The sequence below is a fragment of the Schistocerca nitens genome, chromosome 8, assembly GCF_023898315.1.
Source record: "Schistocerca nitens isolate TAMUIC-IGC-003100 chromosome 8, iqSchNite1.1, whole genome shotgun sequence".
NCBI lineage: Eukaryota > Metazoa > Arthropoda > Insecta > Orthoptera > Acrididae > Schistocerca > Schistocerca nitens.
The window spans coordinates 102,416,860-102,438,977 of NC_064621.1; the positions used below are offsets into that span (position 1 = coordinate 102,416,860).

The 22,118-nt window shown below is 37.7% G+C and overlaps 1 protein-coding gene across 1 annotated transcript in view; it reads left to right on the plus strand.

Moving 5' to 3' along the window:
• Positions 1-22,118, plus strand: part of LOC126199424 (uncharacterized) — a gene marked incomplete at its 5' end in the record, with an annotated part of 737,054 nt that overhangs the window by 698,743 nt on the left and 16,193 nt on the right. The window contains one exon of the mRNA XM_049936342.1: positions 3,089-3,214. Within this exon, the coding sequence (XP_049792299.1) occupies positions 3,089-3,214 (126 nt within the window). The remainder of the gene's footprint in view (positions 1-3,088; positions 3,215-22,118) is intronic.

Sequence of the window (22,118 nt, forward strand, 5' to 3'; positions counted from 1 at the left end):
TCATTAAACTTTGGTTGCACGATAATTCAATCCATTCTGGAGGCCATAAATTCATCTAAATACCTATGAATTATAATTACAAACAACTTAAAGTAGAAAGAACACCTAGAAAATGTTGTGGGGAAGATGAACTGAAGAATTTGTTTTATTAGATGAACACTTAGAAGCTACAACAGATCTATGGAAGAGACTGCTTACATTACACTTGTCTGTTCTCTTTTGAAGTATTGCTGTGTGGTGTGGGATCCTTACTAGATTGGAGTAAATTGAGAAAGTTCAAAGAAGGGAAGCACATTTTGTATTATCATGAAATAGGCAAGAAAGTGGCACTGGCATGATACAGGATATGGAGTGGGCATCACTAAAACAAAGGCATTTCTCCTCATGGTGGGATCTTTTCACAAGATTTCAATCACTAACATTCTCCTCCCAATGCAAAAGTATTTTGTTGATGCTGCCCTACATAGGAAGAAAAGATCATCATAATAAAATAGGGGAAATCACGGCTCACACAGAAAGATATAGGTGTTCATGTTTTCCACGCACTGTTCGAGAGTGGAATAATTGAGAATTCTTGTGACAATGGTTCAATGAATCTTCTACCAGCCACTTAAATGTGATTTCCAGAGTAGCCTTGTTGATGTACAGTTTTATTGAGTGAATTTTTCTTTTGATACCATTCCCATCTTGGTCATGTTGTCTGTGAATCATAATAAAAAAAAATCGGGTCTCATCACCTGTAATCACACTGTCCAAGAAATCATAACATAACTGTATAGATAAAAAAATCTACTCACCAAGTGGCAGCAGGAGAAAACACTTATAAAAGTTAAGGAAATGAGCAAGCTTTCAGAACCAGTGTCTCCTTCTTCTGGCAGAAGGGCTGAAGGGTAAGGAAGAGAGAGCTGAGTGAAAAGGTCTGGTAAGGTTTAGGAAATGGGGAGAGTTACAAAAAAGTTGCTCAGAACCCAGGTCAGGGTGACTTACCAGATGGGATGTGAAGGAAAGACTGATTTTTGGGTACTACACCGGACAAGATTTGAAAAACAGACAGAGATTACTGACAAAACATTGTGAAAGAGTTAATAAGAGTGGAAAGCTAACTGCATTATTTGCGGGCAGAGTTCTGAGAAACTGATGTCAGGGGAGAATCCAGATGGAACATGTGCTGAAACAGTACTGACATCACGACTGTCATGTTGTAGAGCATGCTCTGGAACAGGATATTGTGTGTTGCCAGTATACACCCTCTGTCTGTTCCCATTCATCCTAACTGACAACTTGGTCACAGTCACACCAATGTAGAAAACCAAACAGTGTTTACCTAACAGCTGGTACATGACATGTCATTTTACAGGTGGCTTACCCTTTGATAATACATGTTTTGCCAGTTACAGGTCTGGTATAGTTGGTGGTAGGAGGGTGTATAGAGCAAGTCTTACAGCAGGGAGAGTGGCCACAGCAGTAGCACCCATTGAGTAGGAAAATGTGTGCAGAAGGAGCATAACATCTGACCAGGGTATTTCAGAGAGTGGAGGGGCAGGGGGCGAAAAGTTACCATATTCTAGGTGTCGTGGGCAAAATGTCTGACAGAACTGACCTCATTTCAGGGCACGATTTTAGGAAGTCATTACATTCTATACAGGTGTCCTGAATGGAATTTGTATTCCATCTTCACCTTTTTCCAACCCTGGTGGTTTTGTGAGGTGTGCATCTCCTAAAGCTTGCTGCAACATCAAAAATGTAGTAGTTGCAGATTTGCAAAGCCACATTTGCTGGCATATTGCTCCCAGTATGCTTTATCTTAAGCACACCGCACACTGCAAAATGGGTCCAGTTTTTATCAATCATGATGGAACAAAAGCATGAGCGCAACTAATTGTGGGTGCAGTTTAAAGATTAACTTCACTGATCAGGCCCAGAGACTGAGAGTGCCGTGTCCAGTAGGTACACCAAGATAAATTTTGTCATGTTATATTGCAAAGGTGAATGAAAACACCACTGACAGTTGCTAAAACTTGATTTTAACTGACCACTCCACTAATAGTGAGTACAATTTTTTCAAATAATCTTTATACTAATCTCAAATTTCCAATACAGTTTATAATCATAGTTCAATTTCTAAAATGTGTTGGTTGTACCTGAAGATGCAGCTGTAAGTGTGGTCAATTAAAACTAAATTTTACCAGCAGTGTTTTTGTTCATCATGATTTTCAGCAGCTGCAGATGCCCTGCATATAAAATTGTCTGCACTACTGCAAAGAGTACTTCTGCAATAAAATAGAATTAAGAGAACTATTTAATTTCAAAGTGGAGGTTAGCACTGTTATTTAAATATATGTCAATAAACACTGACAAATATTTCATCTTTGAGAAATTGTATACATAAGTGCAACAATATGGAAAGGACAGATTGTTACTCACCACTTAGAGGAGGAGCTGGATCACAGACAGGCAAAGTGACAAAGAATGATAGAAATATTTCAGCTTTTGAACAAAGTCATTCATCAGAAGTAGAAAACACACACTCATTCACACAAGCACAACACACATAGATGGTCACTGGAAATGACAGTGTGTGTGAGTTGTGCATGTGTGAACATGTGTGCATTTTTCATTTTTGATGAAGGACTTCATCTGAAAGCAAAATATTTATAGCATGCTTTTTTACTGTGCCCATCTGTGGCTCAGCACCTCTAGTGTGTGCTGAGTGGCAATCTGTCCTTCCCATATTGTTGTTATTCCATCCTGTACATAAATGCGAAGTATTTTAGCAATCAGATTTTCAATAAAACAATGTAAAATCCGGGATGGAATAATGACAATATTATGGAAAGGATAGATTGTTACTCCCCATATAACAGAGATTTGAGTCGCAGATAGATTCAACAAATAAACTTCAAACAAGTAAGCTTTCAGCCAAAAGGCTCTCTTCCGAATTAGACACACACACACACACACACACACACACACACACACACACACACACACATGACTTAGTGTCAGATTTTCCATAAAAATATTCTGCCAAAGGCTTCATGCATATAACCAAATGACGGCATCTCTCATTGGTGGCTTTTTTTCCCAGAGGAGGAACATCAAACAGCAACACTGAAGAAAAAGGTTGCTGCAGAGAAACGACAACGGGAACATCTTCTGCAGCTGAATCAGCTCCTAGCGCGGCAAGTCATGGAGAAGAGTAAAGTTGTGGCAGGTCAGTAAATTTTATGCTTGGAAGCATCTGTCTTGTGCATGTAATTAAAAATTTTTTTTGATGCCTGTTTGTGTAATGCACTGAGTAACACATATGCTTTACTATTTTTTTTTTTAAGTTACTTCTCTTTGTGATAAAATGAAGACTGCAACCTCAACATCTGTATTAGGTGGCTTGCGCACAGCTTTGTCACAGCTGTATGCTTTTGCCACAACTGAATGAGAGTACTGAAACTAAATTACCTAAAATTATTATTTTGATTACATTGAGCATAAGAAGAATTATGCTTTTTCAAAATTACAAAGCATGTGAAAAATGAAAGGTGAAATATTTTGACAGTTTTCAATTTACAAACACTTCTCCTTCATTATCCTACAGAACAAAGCAAGAAACCTATAGAAATGACAAAGGAAATAACAGGACTTGAAAACTTTAAATCGAGAGTAATCAATATAGTGTAGTATTCATCGGAATTCTAAAAAAAAGTGCCTATGTGTTATCACACACACTTGTTGTGCATATTTTTGTTGGAGTCCCACTTCATTGTACTTTTTACATTATTCTTGTTCTAAAATTTTTGTGATTTGCTATTGCATTTGTTATTTCTTCAATTTTAGAAACTGATCTTAACACATTGCATACGGCTCGTGTAGATTTACGGGTTTCTGTGTCTGACTGTTGTGGACGGATCATGTAAATTTACGTTTTTCATTTTGTGCAAGTTTTCTGAGACCTATTGCTCATACCAGGGACTATTTAAATTTAACAAACGGTTCAGTACAGTGAGCAGCATTATGAACTTTTTTATCTTTTGTTTTACCACCAACAATCAGTTCCACGAAATAGTCAATACTGTGTTCCAAGTGATTCAGATGATGTTAGTGATAGTGGAAGTGAAGAAGAGAACAACAGGTCTATAATCAACCAAAGTGAGATAATTGTACATGATTTAGATGATGAAGCCTCAGACGGTGAAAGTTGGCTGAAGAAGGATAAGATCATTATTTTAGAAACATTTCATTGCAGGTGTAAAAACCTTCTCAGTGAAATCAATAGTATTATAAGCACTGTGGAGTTATTTCTAGGGGATGAATTCTTTGATCAGAAGTTGACACAATCAAATTTTTATTACAAATAAAACAAAACTCATTATAAAGAATCTCCCAAGTCTCCCAAATTTACCAATATCACTGCTACTCAACAGAAAAAATTTCTGGGCATAATTATCTTGACGAGGAAAATAAAAAAAAAGATTATTTGAAGGACTATTGTTCCCCTAACAGAGACTGATTTTTTTGCAAGCTAATGAGCATAAATTGATTTGAGCAGATATGGAAATTGTGACATTTCAATGACAATTCCTTACAGAATAGTTAGGAAAGTAGACACTACAAAATTTAACCTGTACCAAAGTACCTCCTAGATAACTTTCAGACCGCCTACAAACCTGAACAGGAGCTTTCTCTTGATGAAGCAATGATACCACCAAGAGGACAGTTTCATTTCCTGACATATAATCCTGGATTACCTATCAAATACAGTTTGCTTATTCATATGTAAATCTCCAGTCCAGAAATATAAGCCTAAAGACACTATTCTCTCTGCATTTTCATGTCACCTTGGCATGTGGCACCATGTTTATCAAGACAATTATTACATCAGTACAGCTATTGCGAAAACACGTCTGGAAAGGAAAACAAGAGTTTGTGGCACAGTACAAATCAGCAGAGGTATCTGTCTACAAACAGAAGCCGAATCTAATGAAAGGTGACACTACATTTCAAAGACAAGGTGACATTTTGCTGCAGGTGTAGAAAGATAAAAGGGAAATGAGAATGATAACAACAATTCACAATGCATCCACGGTAGTGACAGAAGAAAAAAAGAAAGAAACACGACAAGGACAAATCATGCAGAAACTAAAATGTATTGTGATGTACAATAATTTTATGAAAGGCGTGGAAAGAACTGATCAATATATTTCGTACTGTGGGATAATGCGGAAAACCAATAAATGGACACAGAAAGTAGTTTTGTTTCTAATAAATTGTGCTTTGTTTAACGCATACAAAGTGCACAGAAACCTAAATCTAGACATATAAAAAAAATGTAAAACTTTGCTAAAAGAAGTTGCAAGACCCTGGACAAGTGATCAAGTTGGTGCAGCAGCTGTGGAAAAACTGAAGCAATCCAACAAACAAAATGAGCTCCTGCTAAGGATCCATCTGGTTGATTGTCAAGGAACATGAAAGACTATTGTGGGAAGCATAAAAAAGAAATATCCAGCACAACCTTGCAGAGTTTGCACAGCCTATCCTATAAGAAGTGGAACAAGATACTACTGCCAGTTTTGTGTGCCATTACATAAAGGCCTGTTTTTCCAGAGTTATCACACCCTTCAAGAATATTTGAACGTAATACAAACATGTCTACCAAGTTTCATCATCATCAGTATCATCATCATCGAACACCAGCAAACACAGCTACATTCAAATAAGGAAGACATGTTCATTTTGCACACATCTTATGAAAATTGCCGAGAACTGCAACCATGGTGCAGCAGCCGATATGCAGTGCGTTAAAAGCAATGGCATGTTGAGCAGTACAGAAATAATAATATAACTTCAATCATTAATGGAAGATATCAATAGAACAAGGTGTGAAAATTAATTATAAAAACTTAAATAATGAATCATCAATACATTAGAAAGAAAATAATGCAAATTAACAATGAAGTCATAAAGTAATTTATTCACTTTTCTATTTAGGACAGCAGAACTAAATGAATGCACTGACAGGAAAAGAAGGAAACATAAAAATTAAAAAGACTCATATTGATTGTGGTTAAATTAAGCAATCTTTTTTTATAATTTAAGCTTAGGTTTGTATGAAGCAAAAAATTTACAATAGTTGTTATCTACAGATTTTGATTTATGACAGTGAACATGGACGTTTAATGCAAATGGCTATTCAAATACTGATGGCTGATCAGCAGGCAATGGGGAACGCATGTTGTGAGCTGTCAAGTAATATACTTCTCTTCCAGTTGGATAAAAAAAAAAAAAATCAAGAAAATAGATATGGTGTACAAGCACCGAAGATGGAGGATGAGTGACAGAGGTGCTCTTGCAGTGAAAAATCTGAGGAATTTGAGTTAAGGAAACACATACCTCATCACCAGATTTTTCATCTTGCAATTTCCTCTTATACTCATATTCGTGGCAGTGAAGCATTTTGAGTCCAATGCTGTTGTTGTAGCAATACTAGACAGGTACAGTGGAGATCAAGAGTTACACTTCAGTGATGAAATCAACTGATTAAAATTTATTAGACACAATACACTGGTGTAAAATAACTACAGCAGAAAAAAAGCATGTTTGACCAAGTAAAAATAGTGTTTTATTGCAGGCCAATAACTTTTCATTTTTCTCTCTTCTGGCCAACAAAATAAGAAAGGGGACTCATTCGTATAACTTAATGTGCAAATGAGAGTGTAGAGTGCACTCGTACTTCACAACAAACACCACTGATCAAGTAAACTAGCCAGCCTGAATGCAGCTTTTAGTTGGTTTTCCTTACTAAAACACCAAATGTCAAACTTGTTCCCATTTTATACAATGGAAACACAACATACAAATAGTTAACATATGAACACACTCAGAAAGAAAGTTCTGTGATTCACAGACAAATTTCTTCCTTTAGGCTAACTGATCTAATTACTATTGGAAGAGGATTTCACTGTATAAATAAAATAGAATAATTGCCAAATCATGACCATATCTTGTCATAGGAACCAACACTGCAGATTAAGAAGAATAAAGAAGTTAAAAGAAAAAAACTTTACAAATTAAGAAATAAAGTTTGACTGTTGATAATTTGCTGATTGGCAAACACCTCCAACTTCTTTTTGTCATTTCTGTTGGCTTCACAAGAACAAGAATAAGTTGCTGTGCATATTTTACTGCAGGCTCAATTGCAGTGGAAATTGCTTCCTTTGTTGTACTGATAGCTATTTTCTTAACATTTTAAATGCTGGTTGGTAAGATTTATTTATGTTTCCTTCTTCCAATGTCTCAAATAGTATAATTACTCTGCTTGTGGATGGAAAATATGACCTGTGACATTTCAGGCTGATTAAGTAATCTTTTATATGGCCAAATCTTGTTGTATAATCATACTACCATAGTGTACTATGTAGTAAATGGACTGCAAATTTGTATGTTTGCTTAATTTTTAGATTAGTTTTCGGCAGTGAAGATTAGTTTCAGTACTTTCTACGGTGACAAGCTTATGTGTTTGCTGCTATGCCATAATACTGGAATAAAACAGAGGCTTGATTGTACTTACTACTATATTTCAGTTTGTGTAATTTGTTTTCTAAATTTAGTTTTTTTTATATATTGATTGTGTTTTGTTGTGAGCATGTTTTTGTACATTTATGTGTAGCATAGCATATTGTCCTTAGGTTCAACTTGTGCACCCACCATGGAATGATTACACTGCTTGGCAATTCCTCAGGTTTGTTATTTTTATTTCCGTTTTTTATTCATAACTTTTATTTCCAAATGGCAGTCTTAACCAAAAGAATATAAACGTCATTTATTTGTTTGATAAAACATGCTGCAAATTTCACCCTTAGATGTTGCTTACTAAACAGACAGTTGCATGCTTTGTCATCCAGCCTATGTTACATATATAATATTCTTTGTCTTCTATGTGCATTACTAATCTGTTACACCAACAATTTCTCAGTTGTTTTAAAGATGGGAATCGCAAGTATGTATCTAGCATCAGTCACTAGATTTGATATTATGTGATGATCTGATGTCTCTCTCTCTCTCTCTCTCTCTCTCTCTCTCTCTCTCTCTGCCTCTCTGCCGCCCTCCCTCCCTCCCTCTCTCTCCCTGCTCTCCGTCTCCCCCCTCCTCCCCCGCCCCCCAGACACACACACACACACACACACTGACATCAAGGCCTGAAGCTTTTAGTAAGACAGAGTTTTGAGGCTTCAGTTGAGTAATCAGTAAGTCAAGACTTCCCTGAGAGGCTATCACTAGTACTTACCTAGAGTGTGAATCATTTTCGTTGGTGTGCGTTTCATCCATTTGTCTCCGTGAACAGTGAATCTGAAGTTCTTGATAATGGAATTGCATTGGAATAGGAGGCTGTAGGCATATTAATTAAAAAACATGGATACATACCATTGTCATTTATGGGTAGCTATTCCTACAATATTTACAGTCTTAATGATGCCAGATAGGTTAATCACCAACACAGTCTCAAAATATATACACTATAATAATTGGTCACTGTTTATTTACATGTAAGTACACAGTTGAAACATCAGTAGACTTCTTAATTTGCTCACACACTGTTGTCTTTAGATATCCTAGGTCTTGACAATTCCAATATCAGAGATCTTGACAATTCCTCTAGTGTCCCTCCACACTCTACTTCATATAGGGTTATTATCAACATAATCTGTGCCCTTATGAATTCACAGTCCGACTCCAACTCTTATTGCTTCTTGATTCCATTGCCTATCTCCCAGTTCATATCTGGCTATTTATAATCTCTTCCTTTGGCGGTAAGCATCACGTCATGGTTTTTAGCCCTTTACAAGAGAATGCTCGATTGATTGATGATAAAAAAGAGAGAAATTATAAAGATAACTAGCCCAGGTCACCAGGACCATTTACTTCATGCAGCCAATGTTTTGTATCCTTTTGTTTTGTGGAAACCCAAAGTACTAATTTTTGGTATCATAATGATATTTGTAATTTCATACTTGTCAAAAATTCTCCAGTTCCTAAGAGAACTGCCATCTATAATTTATGTAACAAATGTTCGAACTTATAATACTTCCTTTAAAAATCAAAATATGGGAAATCTAAGAACATTTTGGACTTCAGTATTATTACAACAGAATCTTAAAATATTACAAGGTATAAAAATGGTTGGTGTACTGAAATCATGCCACAATTCAGGAATAACTTTTGAATTATGGAAATTTAAGCTGTATTAATCACTTTCTCCAAATCATGAACAATTATTCCACGTAGCTAACCAAGTTGTTGGTTCTTAGGTTTCAATCCTGAGACGTGCTTTTTTGCATGCTAACAAAATAACAGTATCTTCAAATTCTAATACATCTTGAATTAATTAACTTCGAGTGAAAACAATTATATCACAATGCTCTTGGTAGGAGACAGTTTACCTGTAATAGTGAGAATATGAAATCCTTTACCAAATGTAAAAGTTGATAAATAATGAGATAACAAGTGGTGACTGTAGCATGTTAAATGGTTGGATTAAACATGCTTTGTTTTGAGCCTGGTATCCAATTAAGGAAGACTGTCCTGTGAATGAACAGGATGGCCTCAGTACCATCCATTAACAACAAAAACCAAATATTAGCTTTTTAACTCCAGTGTGGCAGGGAAGGAGGTGGGCTGTTAAAAGTCAAATTCAATACAACTAATTTTTTCTAACTGTTCAAAAATATATTATGTTAAAAACAGGCATAATTTAAAAAGTAAGTAAGGTAAATGATAATCTTTGAAGCACTAGTAGAATATGAGGAAACTTGAGAAATTTTAATGATAAACAAGGTCTGCTACTCACATAATTTGTTCTTGAGTGCTTCTGTGTTGACATAAAAGCTCAATTTACATATTGGACAGTAATGTAGAGAGGTTAAATTTGGTCACTGAGCTGTTGAACCACATTGTTGATTGATGTAGGCTACTAAATAGGAGTATGAGGGTGGTGCATAAGTCGTAGCATTTTTGTTTCAGATGTTAGTATTCTGGTTACTATGGATCTATTTATCAATTGTCATTTTTTATTTGTGGTTCACTGTTGCTATTTGAGTTTACTTATTGTTATTTTGTCATTTGGAGATAGCGAGTGGAGCTGTGAATGCTAGAAAATTCACTGCCAAGCGGAGAAATTGGATCATTTCCGACATATTCTTCTGTCTGAGTTCAGTAGAGGGGTGACAGCAGCAGAAGCTGCCAGAAACATTTGCTCCATGTATGGGGATAATATCATTGGACGGAGCATGGCAGGAAGAAGCATTATTTCATTTTAAGGAAGACATTTTTGACGTTAGTGACTCTCCATATTCAGAAAGACCTTTGGGTTTGATGAAGATCTTAATAGACACACTAATCCACAGTGATTCACATCATTGTAGTCAAGACATGACAAATGTGATGAACTGTGATCATTCCAACATCAAGTGATGTTAGCAGGCAATGGGGAAGGCTCAGCAATTGAATGTAAGGGTACTGCACAGACTAAGCCAAAATCACAAAAATCAGTGAGTGACCATATGTGCATCTCTACTTGCTTGTTATCAATTTGCTCATGAACAACACTGAACTTTCCTATCCTGTATCATTACTGGTGATGAGAAATTGTTTCTTGTGGAAAAGAAAGGAATTCCCCATACAAAGAGCTGCATGCATTCACAAAAGATTATTTTATGCATCTGGTTGAACAGTGGCAGTGTGGTGTACTACAAATTGCTCCCATGAGCTGTAACCATCACTGCTGATATTTATTGTCAACAAAAGAGGTGTCTTGTGGAGCCAGTCCAAGAATAATGACCAGAAAGACTTTGTGAAGTGATGCTATTACATGATAACACCGGCCTGCATTCTGAAAGTCTTGACAAGAAACACTATGCAGGAGCTGGGTTGGGAAGTCATTCCACACCCATTTTATCAAAACTAAGTGATTTTTAAAGTGGCAGAATCGAGAACTTACCCCAGCATTTGAAGACTTGTAAATAGTGAAGGAGAATATATTATTGATGACTAAAGTTGCTGTTGTGTTTATTAACCTATGAAAATACACTAAGAACTTATGCTCCAACCTAATAATTAAAAGATGCCATGTAAAATTATTTTTAAAAAGCTAGGGGTATATTCCAAGCAAGGGATCTATAGTTATTTTGTCATTATTTTATTTTTTGAGCAATTTGGATGGTAGCACAAATTACTTTGCTATGTATGCAGATAAATTTTTAATTGATTGAATGCTATTAACATCTGTAAATAGCCATTTGTTTTGGGGCTTCCCAGTACAGTGTCCTAATTCATAACTCATACTGTTGTAATTTTCTCCCAAGATAGCAAAGTCAGTTCACAAGTGTCTTCCTTATTACAAAGCACACATTTGCACAGTGTATACATAGCAATTCGATGCAGATGCTTAGCAGACAAGTGTGTCTTTTAATTAGTCATAGTGTTGCCAATGTTTTCATCTGTGAGCATTGAGAAAAAAAAACTTTTCTGTTGTGTAACAGGTCTCTCCATTTCTTAATTTCTCTCAGTAGTGTAAGATATTCTACACAATCTTTAAAAAAAAACCTCCATTAATTAGTTTCTTATAAATTAACATGATAGTTTTAGATGTTTTGTTCTTTGTATTGAAGTACTTTTCTGAGCTAGTTGGTTTGTCATTTCATTATTGTAATTTCAGCATTGGATGGTATCTATTAGAAGGTCATTTAATTTACCTTCTTTTAAACCACTACTTACACTATATGCAGACAGAATGGGCACACAGATTCCTCCCTGGAGAGGGAAGAGCTGGCAGTAGGTTTAAAATGTCTTTGGGAGTGGCAATCTCATTGTAATAATAGTCTATGTATGCATGTGGTTGGTTATCTGCATAAGTGCACTGGAAAGAAAGGAAGGAAGTAACTGGCTTACACTGTACATGATTTGAAGATGGCTCACATTGTTGGAGATTTGTAAAAAGATACGGGTTATGATCATATGTCGTACATCTACATTTATATTCTGTAAACTTAGCTCATACCACATGTTAAGGTTTCTTCCTGTTTAAATTACATTTGGAGCACAGAAAGAATCACCTCTTAAAAGCCCCACTGTATACTGTAATCAGTCTAATCTTATGTACATAATCTTTGTAGAAGCAGCACTTAGAAGGCTGGAGTACATTTCTAGATTTTTCTCATAATACAGATTCTTTGCAGGAGCAACACTTAGGAGGCTGAAGTACATTCCTAGATTTTTATTGTAATACAGATTCTCAAATCTTTGTAAGCTGACTTCCCCAGAGTATTTGACATCTGTCTTCAGGTGTCTGGCAGATCAAGTTTTTCAGCATCTCTGTGCTGCTTCCCCATGGGACAAACTTGTGACCATTCATGGTGCCCGTCTATGTTACATTCAATATCCCATGTTAGACATACTTGGTGTTGGTACCACACACTTGTGTGCAATATTCCAAGATGTCCTTTCTAGATTGACTGCCTCTGGACCATGAACCAAGGGGTCTTGCCACTTGCTTTACCTACAAGTAAGCCCATGCAATTATTCCATTTCAGTTCCATATAAACTGCTACCCTAGGTATTTGTCCAATCAGACTGATTCTAGTTATGACTGATATTGTAGTCACAGAACACAATTTTTTTTTATTTTGTGAAGTGCACAGTTTTACATTCCTGAACATTTAAAGCAAGTTGCCAACCTTTGCATCACTTTGTAACTTTATCAAGATCTGACTGAATATTTGTACAGGATTTTTCAGACAGTACTTCATTATACATATGTGCATCATCTGAAAAATGTCTGAGGGTGCTATTAAAATTGTCTTCTGGGTCATTGATATACAAAATGAACAGCATGGGTCCCAATTCACTCCCTTGCAGCATGGAAAGATAACATGCTGTATGCTGCCTACTACAAAATTCTCAATGCAGTCACAGTTTGTGTTTATTATCACGTATAATCATACTTTTGTAAATAAGCATTAATTTGGTGCTGAGAAAAACACTGCAGTTACCAGATTACCTTGATCTATGGGTTTAAAGATGTCATGTCACAAAAGCATAAGTTGAGTTTCATGTGATCAATGTTTTCTTTCATCTCCTACAGCTGTCATTATCTGGATTGGATAGAGAACTGCTTAAACAAAAACTGTCTTGGTGCTGTACTCCACACACAGTTAGCCATCTAGGTAGCAGTCTCTGATGCGTTGTGTACACCTTACCTATGTATGGGGACCCTGTGGCATAAGTCCAGGGTGTCATACCCTGGCTTGTCACAGAACCTACAAAGTCTGTGGTTTAGTTCTTTCAATTGACTCAAAACCAGGGGCCACAAACAGTCCTGAGGATAATGCTGTAAATTGTGAACTTCATTGAAACTCTGTAAGTCTCATCTTCCCAGCCCACTCTATCACTCACTTGAATGATCCGAGTATGACCTCAGAGCCCAGATGACAGGCAACATTTGTTCCAACATGTGCCACAACCTGAAGTTGGTTACCTCCTGTTCCATTAATGGCTGCTGCAACAACCTCTTCAACATGTGAAAGAAGCCCCCTGTGTTTGTGTTCCCTTGACACAGACACAGAACACAGTAGGTTTCCCATCCAGTGAAGTGAGTCCCACTGGCTCAGTTTTAGTTTCAGTGGAATACAGCACCTTGAGTTTTTTGGTTGACCTGTCACTGTCACTCCACTTACAGTGAAATGAACAAGCAGTGATAGATCCTGTGCTTCCTGCAGAACAAACAGCATCCATTTGTGATGATAGTTCTTGAGATACCTTCAGTACTCCTGGTACATGACTCCCAGTAAACCTCCTAATACATCACTCCGCAGTAGCTTCCAGTCACTTGACAGCAATCAGAGCAATTTCCAGCTTCCTATGAATAGTAACCAACTCATTCCATACCTGAGAATGGCATTTATAAAGGGACCACATTTTGACTAGTGCAATATTTATCTTAGTACTAAAGAAGTAACTTCAAATTACTTCATTTTTTATGTTCCCTGGTCATTCCTTAGTTGTTCTTACATTCTTGGAGATATGCTATGTCTATGCATCTAAATGAAAGGCTTTTTTGTTTTGTGTCATATGTTTTCCCTTGTTTTTATGTATGAAGCATCTTCAGTGGTCTGTAATTCATGTTTTTTATGTATATAATAACTGCATTATATGATTCTAGGTATTTTACTATATTATAGTTTTTTGTTGTTCTCTTATTTTTAGATGAGAAATAACTTTTTGGAGCACAGGTTTTTTAAGGTTAAATTAGTATTTGGTTCTACTTCTGTTGTTGTGGTCTTATTGTTCCATACATGCCATCCTGGAGGTGTACTTGGGTTACATGCATACACTGGGACATCCAATTTTTGGTGTTTGGGAACTCATTTCAGTTCAGTTCATTTTCACTTTCTCTCTATGATGAAAATAAGACCTCCTGATGTACCCAGACCAACTAAGTCCAACTTCAGGATCAAACATATCAAATGATGAGATCACAAAATCATAAGTAGAACCTTAGGAAACTTGCACTCCCAAAAAGTTGTTTCTCACCTAACAATAAGAGAATAACAAAAACCTATAATATAGTAATGTATCTGGCATAATTGTACAAAATATTTGTACAACACAGTTATTATATACATAAAATGAATACATATTATGGGCCACTGATGGTGATTTGTAAATAAAAAGAAACAAAATGCATACAACACAAAGCAAACAGCCATCCATTTAGTTGCATAGACAAACCTCATGGCCAATACTTTAAATTAGCCTTGATGATTAAGATCTAAAGCTACAACACCCATGAATGTGATTTGTGTAAGTAACAAGAGAAAAATATTCAATAAAATTACAGTTTCCTAGAAATTAACTTTGTGTCTTGAACTTTTATCAAGGTTATTCTCAGTAGAAGACTTCACAACACTATCAAAAACAGTACTAATGTGCAACTAATGTCAACAGTGTACAGTGTTGTTGAAGGGGGAAACTAAGTGGCAGTAATAGTACACATAAAACTAATACTAAGCTGCAGTTGTCTTCATGAAAGCTAAATTTAGGTCACGATTGCAAAATTTGAAACACTGACTCTGAAGAGCTGAAATATTGTATTAATCACATAAATATTGACACTGCAAAAAGGGAAAAGATGTTGCTGAAAATGTTTGCAGTACACCACTTTAATTAACAATTTACTACAAAACGCAATATACACAGCACTTGTAAGCATCCAAAAGTTCTCAAAATTTACCTTCTGTCAAAAAAATTCACATCAAAATCAAGGGGTGATGTACGTTCACTCATGACATACACGATTTCAGAGAGTGGATTTCCATGTAGTTGCACCGGTCCGCTTGAAGAGGCCACCTGGGTCAGCCCCCTGATATGCAGTGGTGAGCTGCCAAAGAAGCAGCATTATTTAAGTGAATGCAAATGAGTGCTCAGCCTATTCTTTACACTGTATTACTGTTGTCCAGTCAATGTGTTCAGTGCTAAGCACAACCTGTATCTTACATGTTGCTCTATAAAGTACTATGTTTCATAAATTGTGTTTGTTCTTTCTATAACAGGGAGAACTGATTGAAACAGGATACTAGTTCCAAAATTTCTAAGGGATGCAAAAGTAGTTTACAACTGATAATATAAAACAAAATTTTCTCAGCATTCACAACCGATCAAAAATACACTGTATGCCAGGATGCACACAGCCTTGACACAATCAATGAACGACTATGGCAAAGCAACATGAGCATTGAAATTGGTCACTGCTCAGTCAGGCTCCAACTGCTGCCTGTGAGAACCAGGAAAGCAGCAAGTTACTTATTTAGGTCTCTCTTCATACTGTTATAGTTTAATTCTCAGATTATTTGTGTTTTTTACAGGTTAATAGTTGGAGCCTTGCATTTTAGTAATTGTGAAGTGTAGTTTCATGTAGTAAGCAGCAAAGTAGTCATTTGTTTATTTTGAATGGCCAGGGATCATTGGTCACTGCTCGGTCGTACTCCAGCTGCCAACTGTAACACAGGAGAAGAGTAGGAAGTTACCTATATAGTTTTTTCTGTGCACTTTCACAGTTTAATTCTTAAATTATTTGCTTGTTTTTGTGTTAAGAAGATTAGTTCCACATTTCACTAGCTGTAAATTATGTATTCACACAGTCATTTCTTTTAAATAGTCAATTACACAGCTCAGTAAGGCACGAGCGTCTGTTGGTGACACACCAGGAGAGGAGCAAGTTACATATTTAGTTTTTTATGTGTGTTTTTATAGTTAACTCTTAAGTTAGTAGTACTAGGATGAATAGGACACACGCATGCTGTGTACAGATGCTGGAGGAGCTGGCCACAGTATGCGAACAACTGGAGACTGTTTTTGTTCATGGTAAACCATCTTCAGTCTGCAGCCTCATGTAATAGCAGTGGTGGAGAATCTGGCATGCCGCACAGGGCACTTCAGGTGTTGCTTGTTTCACCCACAACTTCTGCTGTTGAGGCACCCTGCAGTATACTTGCCGTCATTGCACAGTAATTGGTGGGTTGTAATGCATTTATATCACTTGAGGTACAGAATCAATGTGGAAGATGGCCATCTGGCATCGCCCATTCACATCCTTCAACAGGGTCCAGGAAGTCATAAGAGGTGGGCCTGGAAGTGGGGGACGGGGTGTTGCTAGTTATTGGGAGCTTCAGTGTTTAGGCACATCACAGAGACCCTTAGGGGAATAACATTCCAGAGCTGGAAAGAAATCCAATGTACATTCAGTATGTATACCAGGGCACCTCATCTGAGATATAAAGAAGCCCTGCCTACAGCTATCAAGTGTGAAGGGTGCTGTCATCTGCGAGCTGTGACTCATATCAACACCAGTGACTTCTGTTGCTTGGATGCTGAGGTCATTCTTAGTTTGTATAAGCAACTGGCAGAAGCAGTGAAGACTGCTGGCCTCACGTGTGGGATAGAAGCAGAGCTCGCAATTTCCAGTATCATACCCAGAGGTTACTGGGGTCCTTTGGTTTGGATATGAATGGATGTTTTCAGACAAATCTCTGTCGATTCTATGACAGTCCTGGATGCAGACTTCTGGACCTGCATTATGTGGTGGAGGACTGTAGGACTCCCCATATGAATGGATGTTTTCAGACAAATCTCCGTCGATTCTATGACAGTCCTGAATGCAGACTTCTGGACCTGCATTATGTGGTGGAGGACTGTAGGACTCCCCTTGATAAGTCAGGCGTGCACTACAGAAAGGAAGCAGCTAATTGGGTAGCAGAATACTTGTGAAATACAGTTGAGTGATTTTTATGGTAGGCAGTAGTTTCAGCTCTTCCCATGAATGCTGACCAGTTGATAGGCACAGAATGAAATCAAACTATGTACAAAATAAAAACACTTTTACTGTCAACATTTTCACTGTAAGTTGTGGAATTATTTGTAACAAATTTCCTGAATTTACAGTCCTCCAGGAAAGTTGTCATGCTCAGATTGTTCTTGGAGCAAATGTTGAAAGCTCTGAAATATTTAGTGAGGCATGGAACATATATCAAAAAGACAGATTAGACACAATAGGAGGGTGAGTGTCCACTGCATTGAACAAAAATGTTGTGTCTATCAAGGTCAAAATTGAATTTAATAGTGAAGTTATCTGAGTGTGAATAATAAGCATAGGGGAAATCAAGATAGTTATTAGATTTTTTTATCAGCCACCCGATTCTGCCTTGACAGATCCATAATCATTCAAAGGAAGTCTCTGTTTGGAATTGCATAAATACACAGATAATGCAGTAATAGTTGAAGGTAACTGTAACTTACCAAATATAGACTAGGGCGTCAATGGATTTATTGCACTTAGTGCAGAGAGAGACAGTCTTGTAAAGTAGTTTTGAAGACTTTTTTTCTGAAAACTGTTTTGAGCAGCTAGTTTGACAGCCCACATGAACTGGAAATATTTTAGACCTTGTAGCTACAAAGAGGCCTGACCTTATCAACAGTGACAGTACAGACAGGGATTAGTGATCATGATGTCATCGTAGTGGCAATAGTTACTTAAGTTAATAAATCTGTCAAGAAGGCTAGGAGAGAGTTTTTGCCAGGGAGAGCAGATAAGCACTTGTTAGCATTCTACTTAGACAATGAATGGGTGTGTTTTAGTTACAATATGATGGACATAGAGGAATTATGGGCAAAGTTTAGACAGATTGTAAATCACGCCCTAGAGAAGTGCACGCTGAGTAAGAGGATAAGGATGGAAAACATCCACCATAGTCTAATAACAATATTCGGAAATGGCTGAGGAAGCAGAGACTGTTGCATTCTTGTTTCAAAAAAGAATGAGCACTTAACAACAGGCAAAAAGTAGTATAAATTTGTGCATCTATAAAAAGATTGATGCGCAAAGTGTACAACTTCCACCATCATACCTTACCAACAGATCTTACCAAAGATCTGAGAAAATTTCTAAGCCAGATGGATGGAGAGAATATGGTCAGCTGATAACTAGATGGGAGGATGGAGTTATAGAAGACCTTCAGAAGATGGGCAACAGGAACTACAAAATGCTACCGAGGGACTGGAATATGGAATAAATGGAAGGAGATAGTTGAAGAGGCCAGGACTTGTCATGAGTTGTAGAGCCGCAAAAGAAGAAGAAGAAGAAGGTATACAGAAGTGACCTATGCTTCTTTCTAGTTGCTTGGCACTTTGTGCTGAGTGAGATGATCATGATAAATGCAAGCTAAGTAAGGGACTAATGGTACAGAGTATCCAGTCTCTTGCTGACAAGTCGTGGCAGTAGAAGACAGCAAAAGAACAGCTGAAGTTTTAAATTTTGCGTTTAAGAAATCATTCACACCGGAGGTTCCTGCAAAAACACTATTATTTGACAGTCACACAGTATGGATGACATACCTGTAGTAGTAGGCATTCATGGCATAGAGAAGCAGCTGAAAGAATTGGAGGTAAATAAGATCAGGTCTGGATGGAGTCACAACTCGGTTTTACAGAGAGTACTCTGCAGGATTGGCCCCTTACTTAGCTAGCATTTATTGTGAATATCTTCTTCTTCTGTGGCTCTACAACTCATGTTGAGTCTTGGCCTCTTCAACTATCTTCTTCCATCTATCCTGGTCCCTTGCTACCATTTTCCAGTTCCCGTTGCCCATCTTCTGAAGATCTATAACTCTGTCCTCCCATCTAGTTTTCAGTCGACCACATTCTCTCTGTCCCCTGGCTTTCCCCGTAAAATCTCTTTTGATATTTCTGTCTCATTCATCCATGCCATATGTCAAACCCACCTCAGCCTAGATGACTTCACAATTCTTATAACAGCCTGGTCTTCATAGATGGCGTACAACTCCTGGTTGTATCTCCTCCTCAATCTTTACCTATAGGAACATGGGGCCAGTGATTCTCCTGAGTATCCTTCTCCTGAATGTGTCCAGCAAGTCACCATCCTTTGCTGTCAGAGCCCAGGTTTTAGAGGAGTAAGCACTGGTCTAGTCAGTTTTTTATAAATGGTTAGTTTTGTGGTCCTAGTCAGGAGCCTTGGCTTTGTTAAGGTGAAATAAACTTCATTGGCTGCAACTAGTCTCTGCTTTATTTCATGTGAGATATTATTTAGGCTGCTTACAATCGAACCAAGATACTTAAAATGCTTGACACTTTCAAAGGTATAACTACCCATAATTATTTTGGCTGCCATGTTCTCCCTGTGTGCTTTCCCAGCAGCTAGTATTTAGTTTTCTGTTCATTGATATTTAGTCCTATATTTGCTGGCCTGTACAAGTGCAGTGAATGTCTCTTCCATTGCCGTGAGAGTTGTTGCTACTATGTTGATGTCATCCATATAGGCCAGTATCTGCACAAATTTATGAAAAATTGTTCCCCTATTCAAGTTATTTGCTTCTATCATCACCTGCTCCCAAGCGGTGCTGAATAGAAGGACGCTAGTGCATCACCTTGCGATACTCAGTCTTTAATTTCCAAAGTATTGGACAACATTCCTCCAGTTTTTATGCAATGTTGGGTTTCTCTCATTGTCATCCTTACTACCCTTTTCAGCTTTTTGGAATACCCAGTTCACCTAGAGCTTGGTAAAGTTACTCTCTGTGTATACTACCATACGCTTTTTTAAAATATCTGGTCGATAGTGGACTTCCATGGATAAATCCACATTGGTATGGGCTAGTTTCCCTCCGTGTTATTGGAAGGAGTTGGTTGTACAGCATGTTAGAGAGGATGTTATATCCCAGATTAAGCAGTGTGATCCCTTTACAGTTACCACATTCCATCTGGTCTCCTTTCTTATATACAGGGCATATAGTTCCCTCTTTCCATGTTTGAGACATTTCCTCTTCTTCCCGTAATAGATTAACAGTTTCAGGATGTTCATTTCCAATTCAGAGCATCCTTACCTGAAAAGTTCTTCCAGAATGCCATACATTCCTGCCGCCCTGTTGTTCTTTAATTTCCTCATTGCAGTTCTCACCTCTTCTAAATTAGGTGGGTCCACTCTGTTATCTGGATTCTCTTTCTCCTGTATTTCTGGTCTTGGATTAAAGAGTTTATCAAAGTAGTGATGCCACTTTTTTTTTTGGGGGGGGGGGGGGGGGGGGACAAAACTACTTAGGTCATTGGTCGCTAAGCCTACACACTACTTAATCTAACTTAAACTAACTTACACTAAGGATAACACACACACCCATGCCCGAGGGTGGATTCAAACCTCCGACGGGGGCAGCTGCATGGACCGTGAGAAGGTGCCTTAGACTGCGCGGCTACCCCGCGTGGTGATGCCACCTCTCACATACCTCCTTCTCTTCACTTATGATTTCACTATTCTCATCTTTTATTAAATTTGTTCTGCCTTTGAAAAGTTTCCGTACCTTCTATAGGCAGGAGTAAATTTTAGTGCCAGGTGAATAAACCTGCCTATGAAACTTCATTGCCTCAGAAGCTCCATTCCTTCAGTATTTGCCTTGATCTACTCCCTCTTTTTCCTTTGATTAGTCCCTTTTTCAATTCTCCTTTTTTCTTTATATTTTTCCATTATCTTCCTGGTACAATGTTATGGTAATGTCCTTCTTTGTGCTTTATTGTTTCATTTATTACTGTTTCACATTTGTTATTGAACCAAAAGGTTATTGTTTGCCTTATGCTGTTCCCAAGTATCTCACTTGTTGCTGTGTGCACTGTTTTTTTCATCTTTCCCCAGTGATCTTCAATGTTATATTCTCCACCGTTTTCAAGGGCCTGAATTATTCTCTCCTGGTATCATTCCCTTGCTTGCTCTGATTCTAAAGTTGTCATGTTATATTTATTTGCCTTGGGACAGGTTCTGTTCACTGCATTAGATATTCTTGCCCTCACCCGTGTCCAAACTAGGAAGTAATCCATGTCCCTATTTGTAACTCTTAAACTCCTTACATTCAGTAGGTCTGACATGTGTCTTGCATCAGTTAGTACATGGTCAGTCCAATTTATTGTATTCCATCTTGTGCTGTCCATGGTCCCTTATGTATTTCCTTGTGTAGGAACAGTGTTTCCTTATGTGGGAACACTGTAGAGCAGGCTGTTCCAACTGAGCTCCAGGGAGCTGGAGCGCTCACTGCGACAGCTCGGAGCCCGCGTGGAGGGGGAAAGCGAACTCACTGCCCTCTGGCCGCATGCAACCGCAACTGACGCTATAACCCGTGTTCAATGACAGCTATGACTAGTCACGGGAGCCCTGTACATCTATTGGAGGATACCTTTCTATTCATTGAGAGGGATGGTCGCCCGCAGTGTATGGAAGTCATAAAGTATTTAATTCTGTGAAGAGGTACAATATACAACAACATTATACACGTCATCACGCAGTGCACTACGATCAGGTAGAATGTGTTGCACGCAGAGAACTGGTAGCCAAGCTTAAGAATGACATACCAAGAGACGTACGTTTAAAAACGGTTTCGTAATACGGAGGGTATCAAAACATGCAACATAGTTCATGTTCTGTAATGCGTTTATAATTTTCAGATGAATGATAGCGGAGAAAACACTACTGAATCTGCAATTCGAGCAAGCTACAAGGGTCGCTCACATCATTGCGATGA